This window comes from Melospiza georgiana, chromosome 1 (assembly GCF_028018845.1).
Source record: "Melospiza georgiana isolate bMelGeo1 chromosome 1, bMelGeo1.pri, whole genome shotgun sequence".
Taxonomy (NCBI): Eukaryota; Metazoa; Chordata; class Aves; order Passeriformes; family Passerellidae; genus Melospiza; species Melospiza georgiana.
Window position 1 is genome coordinate 53,616,259 of NC_080430.1, and position 17,692 is coordinate 53,633,950.

Sequence of the window (17,692 nt, forward strand, 5' to 3'; positions counted from 1 at the left end):
TTTATAAATTACTCCTTTCCACTGTGAAATGCAATGGTTGACAGTAATATACTGCAAGTGGAATATTTGCTGGGTAGGAGGTAAGCTCATCTGAGAAGACAAAGGTGTGGTAGAGAGAGAATGAAAGGAATGAAAAGAAAGAGGGTAAACACTAAAAAAGAAGCTGCTCTAAGAAAATTGGTACAAGATAATGCCTGAAAGGGAAGAATCTCAAAATTTATACAGTTATAGCTGTCATTTTTTCATAATCAAATGTAAGCGAGTTTGCAAACTTCAACTTTGCTGGATAAGGAACAGAACGGAGAGGATACAGAATGTAAAGGCAACCTGAAGCCATGGCAGTGGCACAGGGAATGCCTTCTCACTGCACAGCAAAGCCCTCCCTGGCATAAACTGACAAGGGGCTACCAACACTGGTTGAAACTTCTTGTGCTTTAGATTTAATTTAATTTCCAAGGTCCTATTCTAATATTATGATTGCTCTCTGTGATTTAAATGAATGAAGTAATAAGTGCCTTCTAATAACAATGGGCCAAATGTAGAAGATCTTACTCAGCCTTCACTCAGACAGAATTATTATTGGCATCGGTGAGGGCTTTGCCTGAGTCAGAAGCAAGTATGATTTGGCCAGATGACATGTAAGACTTCACATTCAAAGCATTTTTCAGGCATTGCTTGATTAACCCCAAACCTAATTTATCTACCCAAGAGCTCCCAGGCACAGACTAGCATAGAAGTAGGGCTATTATATGGCACTACCATGTCATGTCACATGTATGTACCAACTCCTGCTTAGGCTTTCAGTGCTTGACTGCATATTGCAGCTGAGCAGTGTATCATGTATTATAGAGCCCTCCAAACAACAGTGCTATTTTGTGCCTGTCAGATCTTTTGCCAGTGTTGATAACCCCCTGCATTTAGAAGTGAGCAGAAAAGATTTTTTTGCTTCTACTCCAGGCAGAATAATATTTTGAACAGGCAGGGGCTCTGTTCAAAATATTCAGAGCCCCTGCCCTCATTCCCATCTCATTCACAAGCTATTTAACATCTCCTGCTATCCCTAACAATACCAGGCAGGACCAAGAGCAAGGTGCTCGTTAAAGATTTCACTCTTTTCATTCATTCATGTTTCCTCTGTTTAGTTAAACTGGTGATTCTGTTGAAGGAATAAAACAAACAAAACAAAACAAAAAGAAAGGAAAAAAAGGGGGGGGCATGACAGCTGGGGGGGGAGGGGTCAAACAGAGAGGAAAAAAAAAAGGAAAAAAAAAGAGAGTAAATTTACAGGAATGAGAAGATCTTTTAGAAAGGGGGGAGGGAAGGAACCACGAGTAGTGATATTTGAAGAGAGGTGTGTGTTAGGGGAGCAATGAGCATAAGGAAGCCAGCCTGCCTGTTCCTCCCCCTTCCTAATCATAGCCTTTACTCACAGACAAAACTCCCTCCCTCTCTCATTCACTCACTCACTTTAGGCCAATCCGTCCTCTCTCTCTCTCTCCCTCTCTCTGTGTCTCTCTCCTACTCTGAGACAGAGTCAGAACTCTTCTCCCTGACAGCCACAAACATCTACAGCACTTATTGCATTCAGAGAGGGAACCTGCAAACAAAACTTCACAGAAAACTTTTGGTTCTTGTTCCAGAGAATTTGCTGAAGAGAAGGAAAAACAAACAAACAAACAAGCAAACTAAACCAGCCCCCAAAAAAACTGTTCGTGAAGGGGGAGGAAAAGCAGGGCCTTTTAAAAAGGGAATCACAACAACTTTTGCTGCCAGGATGCCTTTGCTTTGGAAGAGAGGATTTCTGTTGGTGCTTTGCTGGATTATAGTGAGGAGTTCCCCAACCCCAGGATCCGAGGGGCACAGTTCAGTCACTGACTGTCCATCATGTGCCCTTGCCACGCTCTCAAAGGATGTGCCCAGCTCACAGCCTGAGATGGTGGAAGCAGTAAAGAAGCACATACTGAACATGTTGCACTTGAGGGACAGACCTAATATCACTCAGCCAGTGCCCAAGGCAGCACTTTTAAATGCCATCAAAAAACTCCACGTGGGAAAGGTGGGAGAGGATGGTTATGTGGAAATAGAGGATGACGTTGGAAGAAGAGCCGAAATGAATGAAGTTGTGGAGCAAACCTCAGAAATCATCACTTTTGCAGAATCAGGTGAGTGCTTGAAAAAAAACAAACTGTAAAATATCCTTTGTCCCCAAACTGAAAAATATCCTTTCTGCCAAAACTGCAATTAACTTATTTTCTTCTCCTCAGCAATAATGTTTTCTACAAGGTTGTAGGATGAGACTGGGGGGAAGGGAGAAGGAGGAATGGGATGGGGGGGTAGGACTCTGAAGGAATTTGATTTTTCTGACTTAGTCTTGGCTACAGATTACACTTGCTAAGCACAGTCATTCACACAGGGAGGAAGCTCTCTAACCAATCTTGAACATAAAGTCAGGCTGCAGCAGGGTCCTCCAAACTCTGCCTGTAAATACAGAGTGCTTGCAGTAAAGGGCTGGATTGCAGATTTGATGGTAAAAGAAAAAAGGCTGTAGCCTTTTGGGGAGTTTATGAAGACAGAAAGTGAACTGCAAACTACTTCAGAGACAGCCCTTTCATGTAAAAATTATAGTGGAAGTTACAAAATCAGATGAAGCAGCTTAAAGTTTTAGAAGTGAGATGGCTTTTTTGTGGGTTTTTGCCCTCCTTTTTTTTGTCTTTTTTTTTTCTTTAATTTAACACAGCATCTTCGGCAATAAAGAGTTTCAGGGACTGTCAGATGACTTCAATAGAACTGGACAAGTTGCTGTAGCTGATCCAATTTGTAATGCAGACTTCTGCATACTGGAAAAAAGATTCTGCTCCTAAAACACTCCTGCCAAAAATGCAACCTTGGTAGGGTGTATTTTGAACTCTTTCACAGTTCTTTTTCCCCTAACTCTTAGGCAGTAAGAGCTCAGAATATATGTGTTTAGTAAGTAAAGTCTTAGGTCTCACATAAATTGCCCATAGGAAACAGCTCTAAAGTTGTACTTTGCTGTCTTGTTCCTACATGAATAGGACCAGAACCCATTTTAATTCAACGTATGTGTATCTGCACATAAATCTGTTAGTGTATGTGGGTATGCTAATGCATGCATCAATAGCAGTTACTTGCAATAAGTCTATCATCTAACTAACAGCAACTTTTTATGATGCTGTCTAGCCAAAGCATTTTTCCTGTTGCCAAGACGGTTTTAAAAGAATGTCATTGTTTTGTTTGGTACAGCATATGGTAGGCAAAGTATGCAAAGGAACTCCAAGCATTTTTGTTTAAAAGTTTGCTGCAGCAGTATAAACAATTAAGACAACACTCAGAGTTTCCAGTCCTGAAAACCTGTTGACTCAGATGTTCTGATTGCAGGGAAGCCATGCACAAGAAGTGTGCATGCTTTTAAGTGCAGACATTCCTGCTGGCTGTCTGATTTCCAACTGTACAAGGGGCCCTTGCCTTTGGAGTCCTTGTCAATATACATATTATCAGTTCTTTCAGCATGAGAGCTCAGGCTTTTCAGTTTTTCCATCCCCTCCACTTCAGAAAGCAGAGAGTAGGTGTCAGTGCAAGAGGTCATTAGAAGCAAGGGTAGCTCAACATTAGTTTAGAAATGAATTTATAAAAGCAAGGAAACCTCTAAGCTGTCTGCGAGTCAGATTCCCCACCTGGTTTTCAGCAGCTCGCTCTGAGCACAGTGGAACACATATGGCATGAACAGTGGTTTCTCTTCACTGTGTGCGTCGCAATCATTTGTAAACACATTATTGTCTCTCCTGAGCTCTGACACAAAGGAATTTGGAATTTGATATATGCCTACTCTGTACAATACCCTCCAACGGCGGCTCCCGAAGCCATTGGCTCTGGCAGTCACGTGAGCAGCAGAAACCATGCCATTGCCCACACACTGGCCAATCATCCTGCCACCCATCCCCGCCACCAGCCACCAACACTGTCACTCTGCTTGATTTACATAGCGTTGTGCTACTGCTGCTGACAAACTACTTGAAGAGGACTTAACGCTATGGAGTTGCAGGACAGGGGCATCCACTGTGTTCTCATGCCTTCTCCTCCCTGCCACAGTTCTATTCCTTCATACTAAGATGATCCTGGAAGCCTAGGCAGGAGGGCTGCTCTGTCCATTTTTTCCATACCTGCTGCCTTTCCATACCTCTTTGATTTGGGACAAGGGAGGGACTATGAGCTACCTAAGAACTGAGCTCTGGTTTGGGCTTATAATGGAAATGATAAATCCACTCTGTGGAGTAACTTCAGATTACTGAAGCATATTCATGTACATCCATTCATCTGGTAAATTGCTAATATAGAGGATCTACCACATTTTACAGGTGCCAGTGCTGCAGCCACTTAAGTAAGCCCTTCTTGAGATCCTGTCCTCTTGTGCACTGGAAGTTATTCCTATCAAATATTGAACCAGTATCTTTTTACTGTAAAGGAAAGGGAGGCAAAAAACAAAGGCAAGTGACATGTCATATAGGAAGTATGAGTTAAAAAGACAGAAATTGAATATAGCCACAGCCGCCACTTTTCGTACTGTGGGAACTGGGAATAGCATGAAGAAATTTAAACACCAAGCAGGAGAACAAACATGTTCCACTCACAGCCAGGTTAATGTGTTTGCTGCTTTTAACATCAAACTCACTCTGCCTCAATAGAGGGCAATAAGAAATCAATGAAAATGAATGAAAACATCTCATATTGTGTCAAAAAAGTGTCTACAAAAAGCAAAATAAGACTTTAGGCTTCTTGTTTCTTCGTGTATGGCTTGACATAAACAAAGCCTTTAGGGAAATGTCTTTCAGATGCCAGATTAACTACTTGCCTTTATAAAAATGTAGTATTTCCATCTTTCATCAGCCATATTCTCAAACATGCAAAGAAGTGGGGTGAATGAGCAAGCGGCACCCTGTGCATGCAGTTCTGTCTTGAGACTGCTTTTTTCTAAAATAAACCAAAATGCAAACAAGAGCAGACTTCAGACAATTAGAGGGCAAATAAATGTAGTAAACTTGTCTGAAGAACAGGTGTAGTTATGTCCAGGAAATCAGCAAAATAGTTGGCAGGTACTTTTTACAGCTAACACATCCAGACAGATCTCTGCAAAACTAATGACTGTGAGTATTGGGCAAAAGTTACAAATGCACCCTACTGTCCTTTGGCACTCTTACAAGTAAAACATGAAAATTACTTTCTACTTGCATATCAAACTGAGATTACTAACGTTGATTAGTTCTGCTGTAAGGGAAGCTGTGCCAGAGTTCTGTGTGTTACTTCAAAGTCTTAAAAATAGTTTTTTGAGGAGAGTGGTCATAAAATTTTGTGACAAGCGAATCCAACAGGTTCAACAATAGAGATACTCAATACTTCTAAATGTGATTGGCTACTAACTCGTTCATTATTTTAAGTAGACAGCTTATTAGGCAGTTCTGGGACTCTGCCAACTGAATTTGATCCTGGCAACTAAACTACCAATGAAATGGGTTGCTAACATCAGCCCCCGAGAAGGTGACAGGAATTATCAGATGGAAATACAGAAAGCTAAAGATTTATCTTCAGGAGAGATTCCAGGGGAAAAAAACAGGAGTCTGCCAGCTATTTAGACCACTTCCACTGTTTTGTACCACTTCATACAGAATTCCAGGTGAACTGACTTGATCATGTGATGCCTACCTTCATGTGCAGAGGGATACATGTATTCACCTACCCTATACAACCAAGCTGGCAGTTCAGGATGGAAAAAAACCCCAAAGGATGTGTCGCTTATGTATTTTGAATAATTTCGTCAATTTTCATTTGAAAAGAACTGTATTTAAGGGTACAAGTACTCATGCTGAATAAAGAACGGCCACGAGAGGGCACACTCCAAAGGCTTTTTGCTCCACACGAGGCAACATTCCCGCACACTTATTTTACCTAATTGGATTCTGAATCCCAGAGATATTTATGCTTATCTGTAGCTGCTCTGAGTGGGGATCGTTTCTTCTAGTTTATTTAAAAGGCAAGGATTCACTGGAGTGAAAAGCTGCAAGGAAAATAATGCAGGAAGGAAATAGGTAGAGGAGTAAAAGATGGATGCTAGAAGTGCTGGAAATCTAGACAGATCAGAAATTATAAATATTATTTTTTACAAGATACTGAGAAATGTGACCATGAATCATCCTATGAGATGATTTCCTCACATCATTTTTTTAATGCAGTCTCCTCAGCTTTTAGAAAACAAGCCTATTTTCCCTTGTTGTTTTTTCTTCCCTCCTGCCCCCCTCCCCCCTGGCAAACCAAATCAAAGATTTCAGGTTTAGCAAATGAAGGCAAACTGCTTCCAGAAGAGAAAAGCCATTCTGTATTGATCTGTTTCTCTGTATCAAAAATGTGAGAATTAAGAGTGGATGGTTGGTTTAAAGAACAACCTGAGAAAGCACAGATGAATCTAGGAAGGTGGGAACCAGTTTAGAAAAACATACCTGAGAAAAAGAAAGTACTGTATGTGTCCATCTCTGTGTAGCCAGGCCCACAGTTTTGTGTCCTAGTAGGGAGTATCTGAATATGTATTTGCCTGTGTGTGTATGAGCACATGTATGTCCTTACATGCAGGTATCCCAGGGCAAACATGCTCCTATACCTCTGCCTGCACCCATAGCATTCCTGCAGACGAGGATGTGCATTCATGTGTTTCCTCTGCGCAGGATATATCTGCCTTGCATACATGTAAGTGATTCATGCTCAGGAATTCTTATATCTATATCTATATATAGAGATATGCCTATGAGAAGGCAATCTCATTTAATGCAACATAGCTTTGCAACGTTAATATAGGATTGAAGCTTAGTTTACTGGAAGCAACTGGAAATTCTGTTATTCATTTCAGTGGGCCTGGGATTTGGGCCTTAGTGCTCAGAAATTAAATATTTTAATGAAAACAAACAGGCAGCCTCTGATCCACCTAATTTTAGAATTTACAGCAAATTATTACAAGTATGCACAAAAAAAATTGCTCTCTCAAAAAAAAAAAAAAAAAAAAGAAGAAAAAAGATGAAGCCTTGGGATTGTTTTTACCTTGGAATATTTTACTGGTGCAAATATTCCTAAACTTTGCTTGAGCTATTTTAGACGTAAACGAAAAAATCAAATAAAAGAAAAAAAAACAAACTTCAACCAAACAAACACCTTTTTTGTTTCTAAATATTTGAAGCCATGTGGGGGAAGGGCTTTCAATTTGGAAAGAACTCAAAGCTGTGGATGTAAAGTGCTTCCTAACAAAATAGCAGAGGAGAGTCAAGGTTCACCAGAACTGAATTATTTCACATTCTGAATGACCTTGTCAGTGCCTCTTTGGGTTAACTTTTCAAGAAAAGGTATTTAAATAAAGTCGCTGCTGCTGCTGCTTTTTTTTTCCCCCATGAGCACTCAGGGAATAGTTCCTTTTTCCTGATTTTCTTTTTTGATTTATTTTTCTCTTACAACAAAATCTTCCTTTTCTGACAGCTAATGGTAAGTAAGCATGAAGATAAGGTATTAATTGTGCCATAATTTCCCCTCTCACTGTAAGAGGCAAGAGTAAGGGAGCAGGAATGAAAGTATGTGACCTGGATGAGTGGTCACATATGCTGGATAATGAATAATCAGAATAAATTGTTTGCCAGTGATCCATAGGCTGAAATGCATTCACAGAAATGGCCACTGTCTAACTGTGGCAATAGGAGATTTGTAATCATCAGTCTGCCTAGGGGATAATTACAAGACGATAACACTAAATTCTCTGAATAAATTCTACACTGCAAAGAATTCATCTAACTCCAGTGGTCACTCATTAGTAAACATTTTGAGCAATTATCTCTCAATAACCATGCTCTGCTCTTCACTCTCTTTAGAGGAACCTTTCTAGTAACCTATTTTTTTTCTGTCTCCTGGGGAACGGAAATGAGAAGTGAAGGGAAGGATGCTTTTGAATGTAATTACAGATTGGCACGCAGTACAAATTCCCCTAAATCTAAACATAGGCAGTAGTAAAGTTAGCAACTAAAAAAGGAAAAAAAAGCTTGCTTTGTATGGAAAAACAGTTCACTTACAGTATAATGTAAAAACGTTTCAAAATTAAGCACCAGTGAAGCATAGATATTTAAAGCGACAGCACCTTCTTACACACTGAGCATTTATCAAAGGAAAATAAATTCCGTGTATTAAGAGAAATTAAGAATAAGCCACATTATAATGTTACAAAGAATAATGGCTTTCATTATGAAAGAAAAAGCCTTAATAATTTAAGAGCATAAAGGTAAAAAAAAATTAAATATTTTTGCATTTTACTCCAAAGAAGATACTCTCAATTGTATAGCTTCGACCCCACCTAGTATCTGTGTATAGCTTGAAATAGCAGGGCTTGATCTTGAATCCTGCTGCAAATTGCAAATAACAGCACTTCAATGGCATAGTTAAAGCCAGCCATACAGAGGGAAGGATCCTTAGCCTCAGAGGAAGAGCACCCTGGACCTGCAGATCCCTGCTGGAGCACAGCATCAGCTACCTGATGCAGGGCTGCCCCTCCAGTCCCCCTGGGCCTGGCCCTCAAGGGCTCTGCCAGTCTCTCCACGGGCTACTGTGCCATGCCCGTCACCCGCGTGCTGCTCGGGAGCAGGTGCTGCCTGCAGAGTGCGAGCCCTGGGCAGCCCTTCCAGAGGCGGAGAGGAGAGTACCTGTGCAGGCTCCCCTCTGCTTGCATGTTCAGGTTTCTCTCCTAAAAAGGTGCGTGAGCACTGCTGAAGAGAAAAACAGATCTGAGAAAACTCCCGTGCTATATATACTGCTACACTTTCTTTCCATTCAGTAACTCCTTCCATTAAACCTTTTACCATATATGCACTACTTAGAGCTTGTATTTTTAACCACTTCTCACATCATTTGCTGGTGTCACTTGCCCTGCTAGACTGCTCCTTTGGCATCACAGCCCTCCTTCTGGAAGGGACTTTGCTCAGCAGTAAAGCAGAGAGGTGGCCTCTCCAATGTTTTGGGAAAGGGAAATGAGGAAAAGCAATCAAAAGGAGCCCAAAAGTAATCCCTTGTCTCCTTTTTCAGCTGCCTTCTGCTATGATAACAATCCAGGCTGTTGACACTGCTGTTTATATGAGCATGGAAGTGATGAAGGCATTATCACTGTTGGGCTGTGGGTCTTTCCTCAGCAGTCAGGCAGGAGGAGCAGGATGATTACAAATGGAAAAAGACCCTTGCAAATCACTCATGGCAAATGTAACAGCAGGAAAAAAGGCTAAACCAAATGTAATTATGGAAGTGATACCATCCCCAAATTTCAGGAGTCTCCCTTTTACCTTCATCTTGGTGAACTGAAGCTTTAATCCTGACCGTTAATTCAGACCTATAAAGAAAGACTGCTAAATCCCTAAGAAATATCTTGAGAAATTTAACTATAGATTTTTATTTTTATTTTTATTTTTATTTTTTGTCTCAGAACACTTGAAGAATTTATTTTATTGTAGCACTGAACCTTTTGGAAACAGAGATCCTGTTATAAAGTGACTGTGTAACCATAATAAGTCAGATCCTAGGGTCTCAATTTGGTTTTAGAACAGGCCAAACTCTGATTTCAAAATGAGCTTGTCTGAGAACAGTGACCTCTTAAAAACTGCAGGATTCATACCATTTGTGCTGTGTGATCGTAACAAACTAGTTGTGAATGTGGAGAGAATTCAGAAAAGCTTCGTTTTTTCCTAATGTGAAAGCATGCTTTTTATCCTCAACCTTGCACTATTCCCAGTCTCCTTCTAAAAAGACCTATGAAAGGGAAAGTGTTTTTTAATTGCTATAAAACCTTTTATTAGCTATGCAGGTTTCAGGATTTTGTTTCATTCAGAAATATTAGGTTCAGATAAGCTCCCTGCATCTTTTCCTTTAGATTCTTAACCCACCATTTGTTTCTGAAAATGTAGCTAACGACATCGAGAGACGCTGTTATTGTAGCTAACAACCTACAAGGAGCCTGTTATCCCTGTAGAAGGACATGTCTTAGGCTACCTTGTTCAAGCTCACTTCCCTTAAGTAAAGAAAAAGCAAGTACTCATGTACTTTCACCATACTGTTCAAATATTTTTAGTAATGAGGAAGAATTCTACTTTGACACATGGAGGAGCATTTGAAAAGCTATTTAAGAGGGTTTTTGAGGTCCTGTTCCTTTCATGTAATATTTGTCAAAAAGACTGCTTGCATCACTACACTTCTGGCCAGTGCAAAAGGTAAAGTGAATATTTGCTGTTGCAGATACGTCACTTCGTAACTATTTTCAACTCCCACTAGGATGGAAATAGCAGAATGTGAAATACCATGCACTAGCACTTAACAGTGCTAGGTTATTCTGTAATTCAGGGCTGCCTGGATTTTTAGATTAGATAGGTCACACAGCTTCTTCCACTGTTGAGCCAGGTCGGCACACCCTACCCGCTTTCTCCAGAGCAGACGACCAGACCAGATTTTTTGTCCATTTCCAACACAGATGAGCTTCTCATGCACCCAGCACAGTTGATCTGCCATGCAGAGGACCCCCAGTAAAGCCAAAACTGCTGTCTATGCGCAGCTTGGTTTCTCAAGAATGCAGAATAAGTATAGCAACTCCCAGCAATCCATGCTTATTCCAGACAGAAGTCTGTGAGCTCTGGGGAAAGAGAGCAGCTGGGAAGAAGGTCTTCTGCAGCTTGATCTAAACCACATTTTATTTTACCAAGGTTTGCTTGGGTAGAGGCAGCAAGCAGAATGGGTTGAATAGAGTCTTGGTTGGCAGCAACCAGCAACCCAACCTTGGCACATCACCTGCCTTCAGGTTCCCTTTAAGTCCAGGCCCCCTCAGAAAGGATTTATCAGGACTGGAAGGGATAACCTAAAGTTAGAAGCTGGCTTTAGAAGGGAGAGTCAGGGGGAATAAAGCCAGAATCTGGCTGGTTCTCACAGCCCTTAGAAGTATCCATTATCTGAGAGAAAACTCCATAACACCCTATGTACAAGGCAACCAGCCTTTTGGACTTCCGTTGGACTGGAGGGATGTCACTGTACAACTCCTCACGCTCTGAAACTGAGTCAAGAGTGACATTGGTGTCTGTCACCTGACCTCTGTTCAAACACAGCTGGCAGCTTTGATATAGTTTGATTACCAGAATGGAAAAGAACCCAGTATTAGCCATTCAGTCATTATTGAATGAATCAATTAAAAAATAATAGAAAAAGAGTACTTTCATCATGCCTCACAGTACTGGTCAGCTTGTTCTATCTTTTTTATGAGCTACTTCCTTAAAAGAAGAAATTAATGTAACTCACTCTGAAGACTGGCATCAGCTTCTCTCAGTCTGTGAGAAGCAGTTAACACAAACCATGTGTTTCCATATCTCAGTGACAGTTAAAGGCTACAATTTCACACTCTCACTTAGTGGGAAAACAAAAACAAAACACTGTGCCCTTTGGACACTGTAATTCAGAAATGTCTCTGTCTTTGACCTGGGAATGCCACGAGGGAAAGCTGAATGTGTCAGTGCTAGTACTTCACAGAGAAGAAAAGCAACAGGTAGCTCAAGGGGCAGCACGGCCTGCCTACAAACTTCAGAAATCAGCAACTCTTCAATTTGCAAGTGAACACAAGGTAGATGTCTCTTGGGATTTTGCTCTAGTCCTGTCTCACCTGAGAATGGGAGAATAGGGAAATGGTCAGGGAGCCCATAGTGGTGAATTCAGTTGCAGTGGGAAGCGAGGAGAAGACCCTTGCTACAAAGAGGGCAACTTTTCCTGTTATGTGTCCTGCTACTTCTGTTTTAATCACCACTTTCTGGTCTTAGGCTGCAAAGTTACAGTTCACTGACAAGAAGAATTGCTGCACAGAAAATTCGGTAAACAACTATGGGTAGCTCAAGAATAATATTAATGACAAATTGATAATTATGAATACAGTTTCTTTCTCACTAAGGCCAGATATCTGTATATTGCAAATCTCTGACCCCAGTCCATCCTGGCCTCCCTGCTGAGAAGGAACAAAAGACATCATTAGGGCTTTTTTTTTTGTTAAGAAAATAGAAAAGTACCTCTCTTGAAAAATTATATCACCACCATCCCCCAGCTAATTCATTCTCTCTTAACTTCTTCATGCTCTAGTGATCAAATCATTAAACAGCCCTCATTATTCATTCCAACTTCTGCCAGGGATATGAGCTCTGTATCTGAGAAACACCTCCTCACCATCACAATCATCATAATGACATCTTAGCAAGTTGATACAATTATGCCAGAGAACCATCCCATAATTATACAGTTCTTTAGCTCATTTCTTAGTGTATTCACCATTACTATAATCACAGCAAGTACAGTGCCTTAAATTAGGAACAGGATTTACAGCTAACAGGATGAAAAGTCTGCCTGCTGTAATTCTTCAATTCTTTACAATATAAATCTGAAAACTTTTTAAAGTGGATGTTCATATTTTAGGCATGTGTTTGTTTTCGAAACAATAGATGTTTACAAACTCATTTTAAGATGCAAATGAAGGATGTATTGTTATGGAGGGAGAGTGTAAAACTCTTCCCCACATAATTTTCAAAGTATTGCTAAAGAACTGGTAGCACTGGACCTTATTTCCTAACCAGATATCAGGTGTAGATTTTTTTGCATATGGTACATATGGACTGCCATCATAAAGCATTTTTGCCTTTCAGCTCACAGTGATCACAAAGACAGCTGAAGCAAACCTTGGCAGCCACTGATGCTTATTTGCCATGAGATCCATTAATCCTTTACATTGTTACTATGAAAAATGGTCTGGTTAAAATATGCTGGAAAACAGGCAAATGTATTTTCACAAAATATAAACTGAGGAGGGGGTGAAGGAAGGTTAGAACAGAAAATCCATAAAAATTAAAGAACCAAATAGAAAACCTAGGGCACTTCACGCCTGTGGAAAAAGTAACAGAAGTCTCTTTAACAAAATCAAGCAGACATACTAACAAGCTCTTCCTGTCTATTTCCATTTACCAAATCAGGCACAGCCAAGAAAATGTTGCACTTTGAGATTTCCAAGGAAGGCAGTGAATTATCGGTGGTGGAGCATGCTGAAGTGTGGCTCTTCCTGAAGGTCTCCAAGGCCAACCGGAGCAGGACAAAAGTCACCATCCGCCTGTTCCAACAGCAGCGACAGCCAAAAGGCAATTCTGAAGGAGCAGAAGACACAGAGGATGGGGGGCTGAAAGGTGAAAAGAGTGAGACTTTGATTTCAGAAAAGGCAGTGGACACTCGTAAGAGTACTTGGCACATCTTCCCTGTCTCCAGCAGTGTCCAGAGACTCCTGGACCAAGGCAAGAACTCTTTGGATGTGCGGATTGCCTGTGACCTTTGTCAAGAGACTGGAGCCAACCTGGTGCTACTGGGCAAGAAGAAGAAAAAGGAAGATGATGGGGAAGGGAAAGAAAAGGAAGCTGGAGAATTCACAGGAGAAGAGGAGAAGGAGCAATCACATCGGCCCTTCTTGATGATGCTTGCCCGGCACTCAGAGGATCGCCAGCACAGGCGGCGAAGACGAGGCCTGGAGTGTGATGGCAAAGTCAACATCTGCTGCAAGAAGCAGTTCTTTGTCAGCTTCAAGGACATAGGGTGGAGTGACTGGATCATTGCTCCTACAGGTTATCATGCCAACTACTGCGAAGGAGAGTGTCCCAGCCATATAGCAGGCACATCTGGCTCATCATTATCTTTCCACTCCACTGTCATCAACCACTACCGCATGCGGGGCCATAGCCCCTTTGCCAACCTCAAATCATGCTGTGTGCCCACCAAGCTCCGGCCTATGTCCATGCTCTACTATGACGATGGCCAGAACATCATTAAGAAAGACATACAGAATATGATTGTGGAGGAGTGTGGCTGTTCGTAGATGCTAGTGTGCACAAGACCCTTCTTGTTAAGTAGAAAATGTATCAAAAGCCCAAGAAGAGGAAAGACCTGACATGGTATAATATTTTTTGAGTGAAACAATCATCAGAAATATAAGCAAAAATAAAAGAGAGCAAGAAAAGGGAGAGAAAGAAGAAGAAAAAAAAAAGACTTATGGAAGATCAGAAAAGACTTCAGCTACAAAAAAGGAAGAAAATGTCATGAAGATGGGCTTGAACAAGATAGGTCAAAATGGTGGTATGGATTGGGGATTTCCCCTTCCTTTCAGTATGCTCCTTATCTTGTTACATAGTATACTAAACATTAGTTACTACTAGGGGAAGGAAGTTTTGTTCCCTCCCTTAGTTACCCATCAGGTCAAGCCATGGTAGCAGCTCATCTAACCTGCAGAAATTTGGACAAAGTCCAAAAGGTCAATGAAAAGCCATGTGTATGATCACTGCAGTCACTGGCGCTTTCCCCCCACATTTACAGAGCAACTGAGTAGGTGTATAGTGTTTGTGTTTGTATATATATGGCTATGTATTTACATACATGTCTCTATACATACAGACACAATACACATACTTAACATTGATCAAGGGTCAATAGTGTGCAGGGTGTGTACACCTTCATCTTCTGCACTACATTTACAAAAAAAAAAAAAAAGAAGAAAAAAGGAAAAAAGAAAAATGAAGAAAAAAACGGAACAAAAAAATTAATGAAAGAATAAAAGTTACATTCTGTAAAGGTGCTTACAATGTTAGAACTATGCAACCTAGATGGTTTGAAACTGTTTACCTGCAAGAGAAAGAAAAAAAAAAAAAAAACAGAGAGACTTTTTTTTAAAATGGAAGTAACTTGTTTAAAAAAAAAAATCTTTGGTGAGAGATACTTGAAAGGAACATGTTTGTCCAGTTGCTGGAGTCAAACATTTCTATATTTTGTAAAAAAAATTTTTAATCGTTTACTATTTGCACTACAATGGTGTCTGACCTGTCTAATCCTTATTTAACAAATATTTGCAAGGGAGGGTGGTTGGGTGTGGGAGGGGTTGAGAGCTGCACTTATTGTGAGCTATACAAGAACTGCTACAGCACACAAAATAGCTATTTTTATTATTATAATAATTATTATTATTTTGTACCTTAAAATGAATAGACACATACACCAAAGACATTTGTGCAAGCCTCTATAAAGTCTGTTTGTGGTTGGTACCATTCACCTGTAATGAGTTAGGGTTTGAATTAAGTCAGTGGGTTGATTACATTCAGGCTAGAATATCTGTTAACCAGTTAAATTCAAATAGTGCCCTCAACAAAAAATCACCTTTTGAAGTAAGCCCAGAAAATCCCTGGGATTTGGATCCAAAGTGCTTGGATCTGAGGTCCATCTGAGCATAATCATACTGTTTTGTATGTACAACACTAAACTCGGCCCTTATGCACAGCAAATGTGCACTGTAGGGAAACAACTTTGTCCAAGGGATATACATACATATGTATATATTCCTGTATGTATATATGTATGTATACACAAGGTATAAGCACTTCTGGCTTCATTTTACTGTTCTTAAAACAATGAATGTTTGTGTGCAAAGCACAGTATGTTAAAAGATTTTTTGTTTCTTACTGCCAAGTGGGAGGCTACATGTTCAAAATGGTATTTGTGCAAGAGAAACCTGAAGTGCTGGTATACACTTTAAAAGTGTTGATGTAAAATTACAAGCAGCCTTGGGCCCTGTCCACCATTGCTCCTGCAAATATACAGAAAATGGCAATTGTGGTTGGATTTCTGTTTGAAATACAGTCTTTGCTGAAATGCTGGCTTTCTCAACCACCACCCTCTAGCATGACAACTCTTAATGGGTTTGCGTGTTACCTGTAAGACCTAATTTTCAGTGTCAACACCTAACCTGAAGGGTCCAACCCGTAGGGCATAGGTAGATAGTTGTTGTTTTTTAAAAAAATTTTCGCTGTCATATTTAAAAGAATGTTAAACTTACATTTGTCTTTGGGTAGGGGGAGATGATAAGAGGGAATGGGAGAAACCTTTAGGCCCTGTTTACACTGAGTTTGATAACCCTGAGCCTGAAGCTTCAGACTCTCCTAGGTTTGCTGAACCAAGTCCCTGTTAGTTGCCTTCTGAAGGGGACAGGCTTCTAAATGCCTCTCCTGGAAAGAAGTACTAACAAAGCTCCCCATCTTGCTGAGAGCACAGTCTGTTTAAAAAAAAAAAAAAAAAGAAAAAGAAAAAAAAAGAAAAAAGATAGCACAATATAACCCAGTCACACTGGCTAGGGATAGTGTGTTAGCACCTTCATGGCAAGAACCATGTTTAAACAGTGTAATCAGGGCCTTCATTTTTTGTCAGCCAAAACTGTTTGTGTGTGCATGTGTGCGCGTGTGTTCTCTGCGTGTGCAGATGTGTGTGCGCATGGGCGCATGTCTGTATTTGTATGTATCTATAGAGATAAAAATGAAAAGGGAAAAAAAAAGAAAAAAAAGAAAGAAAGAAAAAAAATAGCCCTTTCCTCTGTTGAATAAGTATCAACATACATGCATATAGCTAAGTTTTCTATCTAATTTATTCCACAATATTTAGATTGCATAGTACAGCTAATGGGTTATACATTTATGTACTTTTTATACAACACAGTTTTTTTACAGACTTGTTTGCAATTTGCAAAGAAAAAAGTTGAAAAAATATAATTGGTTAAACACTAAATTTGTCACTGAAGTGTTCTGTAAAATATCAAGGCTTTCTGATTTAAATTATTTACAGAAGTTTGTTGGGTTTTTTGTGTTTTCTTCCTGGGGAAAATGAGGGATACCAAATGCTAGTAGGAAAATTTTCAGGAACAAAAAAAGGATGGACAACTAATTTATCTTTATAAATTTAACAAAGTTCTTGGCCCTGCTTATTTGAAGCATGTGGCAGAATTTCTGTCAATTTTTCTAGAAGCAGAGCCAGCCTTTGGAGCAGCAGGAACAGGGACACAGTCTGTGAGAGTTGTTGAGGATACCATTTAGTTCACTGGTCTTTGTACTTGGCCTTAAAATTGGGTGCCCCAGAACTCTTATTTATATCATCAGATGTCCCAGAATGGTTACTTGTGTCAACAGGCCCTTTGATGTCAACTGGCCTCCTTACAAGATCAGTAAAACTACTTACGTGAGTAAAGCTGTGCCAGGGTGAATGACAGGTTCCTTCTGCTGTGGGCACTGTCAAGGGAGAGAAAGGATTCTGAGTGAATGGCACCACAGCCAATGCTGTTTAATCCAATTATTTGAATGAGGCTGTTTGCATCATGGTGGATCTGAACACAGTGGTAAGGGAAACAGGTCAGATGGCTCACATTGATAAAATTTATTCTCAACAGTGATTACTTAGAGAGCATTGGAGACCAGAAATCCCCAAACCTTCCCCTAGATGACAATGGCAAAACTCCCATTGGCTGCTAGCAAAGTTGGTTTAGAAAAAGTCATGGTTTTTCTGGCTAAAGGAGAAAGACCCTTTAAAAAATAATTCTCATCCTGAATTTGATAGCAGATGTAATGTGATGAATAGGGACTGGCCTGAAAAACGTGAAACTAGCCTGAGACAACTTCCAAGTGAGGAAAGAATATAGGATTTCAGATATTGTGAGCATGTTTCATGACAGCTATACCAAAAACAGAAAAAAGTTTTCAAATCAAGAAGTAAGTGTTCCAAGCCCTATTTTTTTTTAGCTTGCATTTGT

The 17,692-nt window shown here is 40.2% G+C and overlaps 1 protein-coding gene across 1 annotated transcript; it reads left to right on the forward strand.

The window, feature by feature from the left end:
• The first annotated feature begins 1,369 nt into the window (after positions 1-1,369).
• INHBA (inhibin subunit beta A) lies at positions 1,370-14,643 on the forward strand. The gene is made up of 2 exons (XM_058031655.1): positions 1,370-2,162; positions 13,065-14,643. The coding sequence occupies exons 1-2, from the start codon at positions 1,370-1,372 to the stop codon at positions 13,949-13,951; spliced, it is 1,680 nt and encodes a 559-aa protein (XP_057887638.1). The 3' UTR covers positions 13,952-14,643.
• The last annotated feature ends 3,049 nt before the right edge of the window (positions 14,644-17,692 follow it).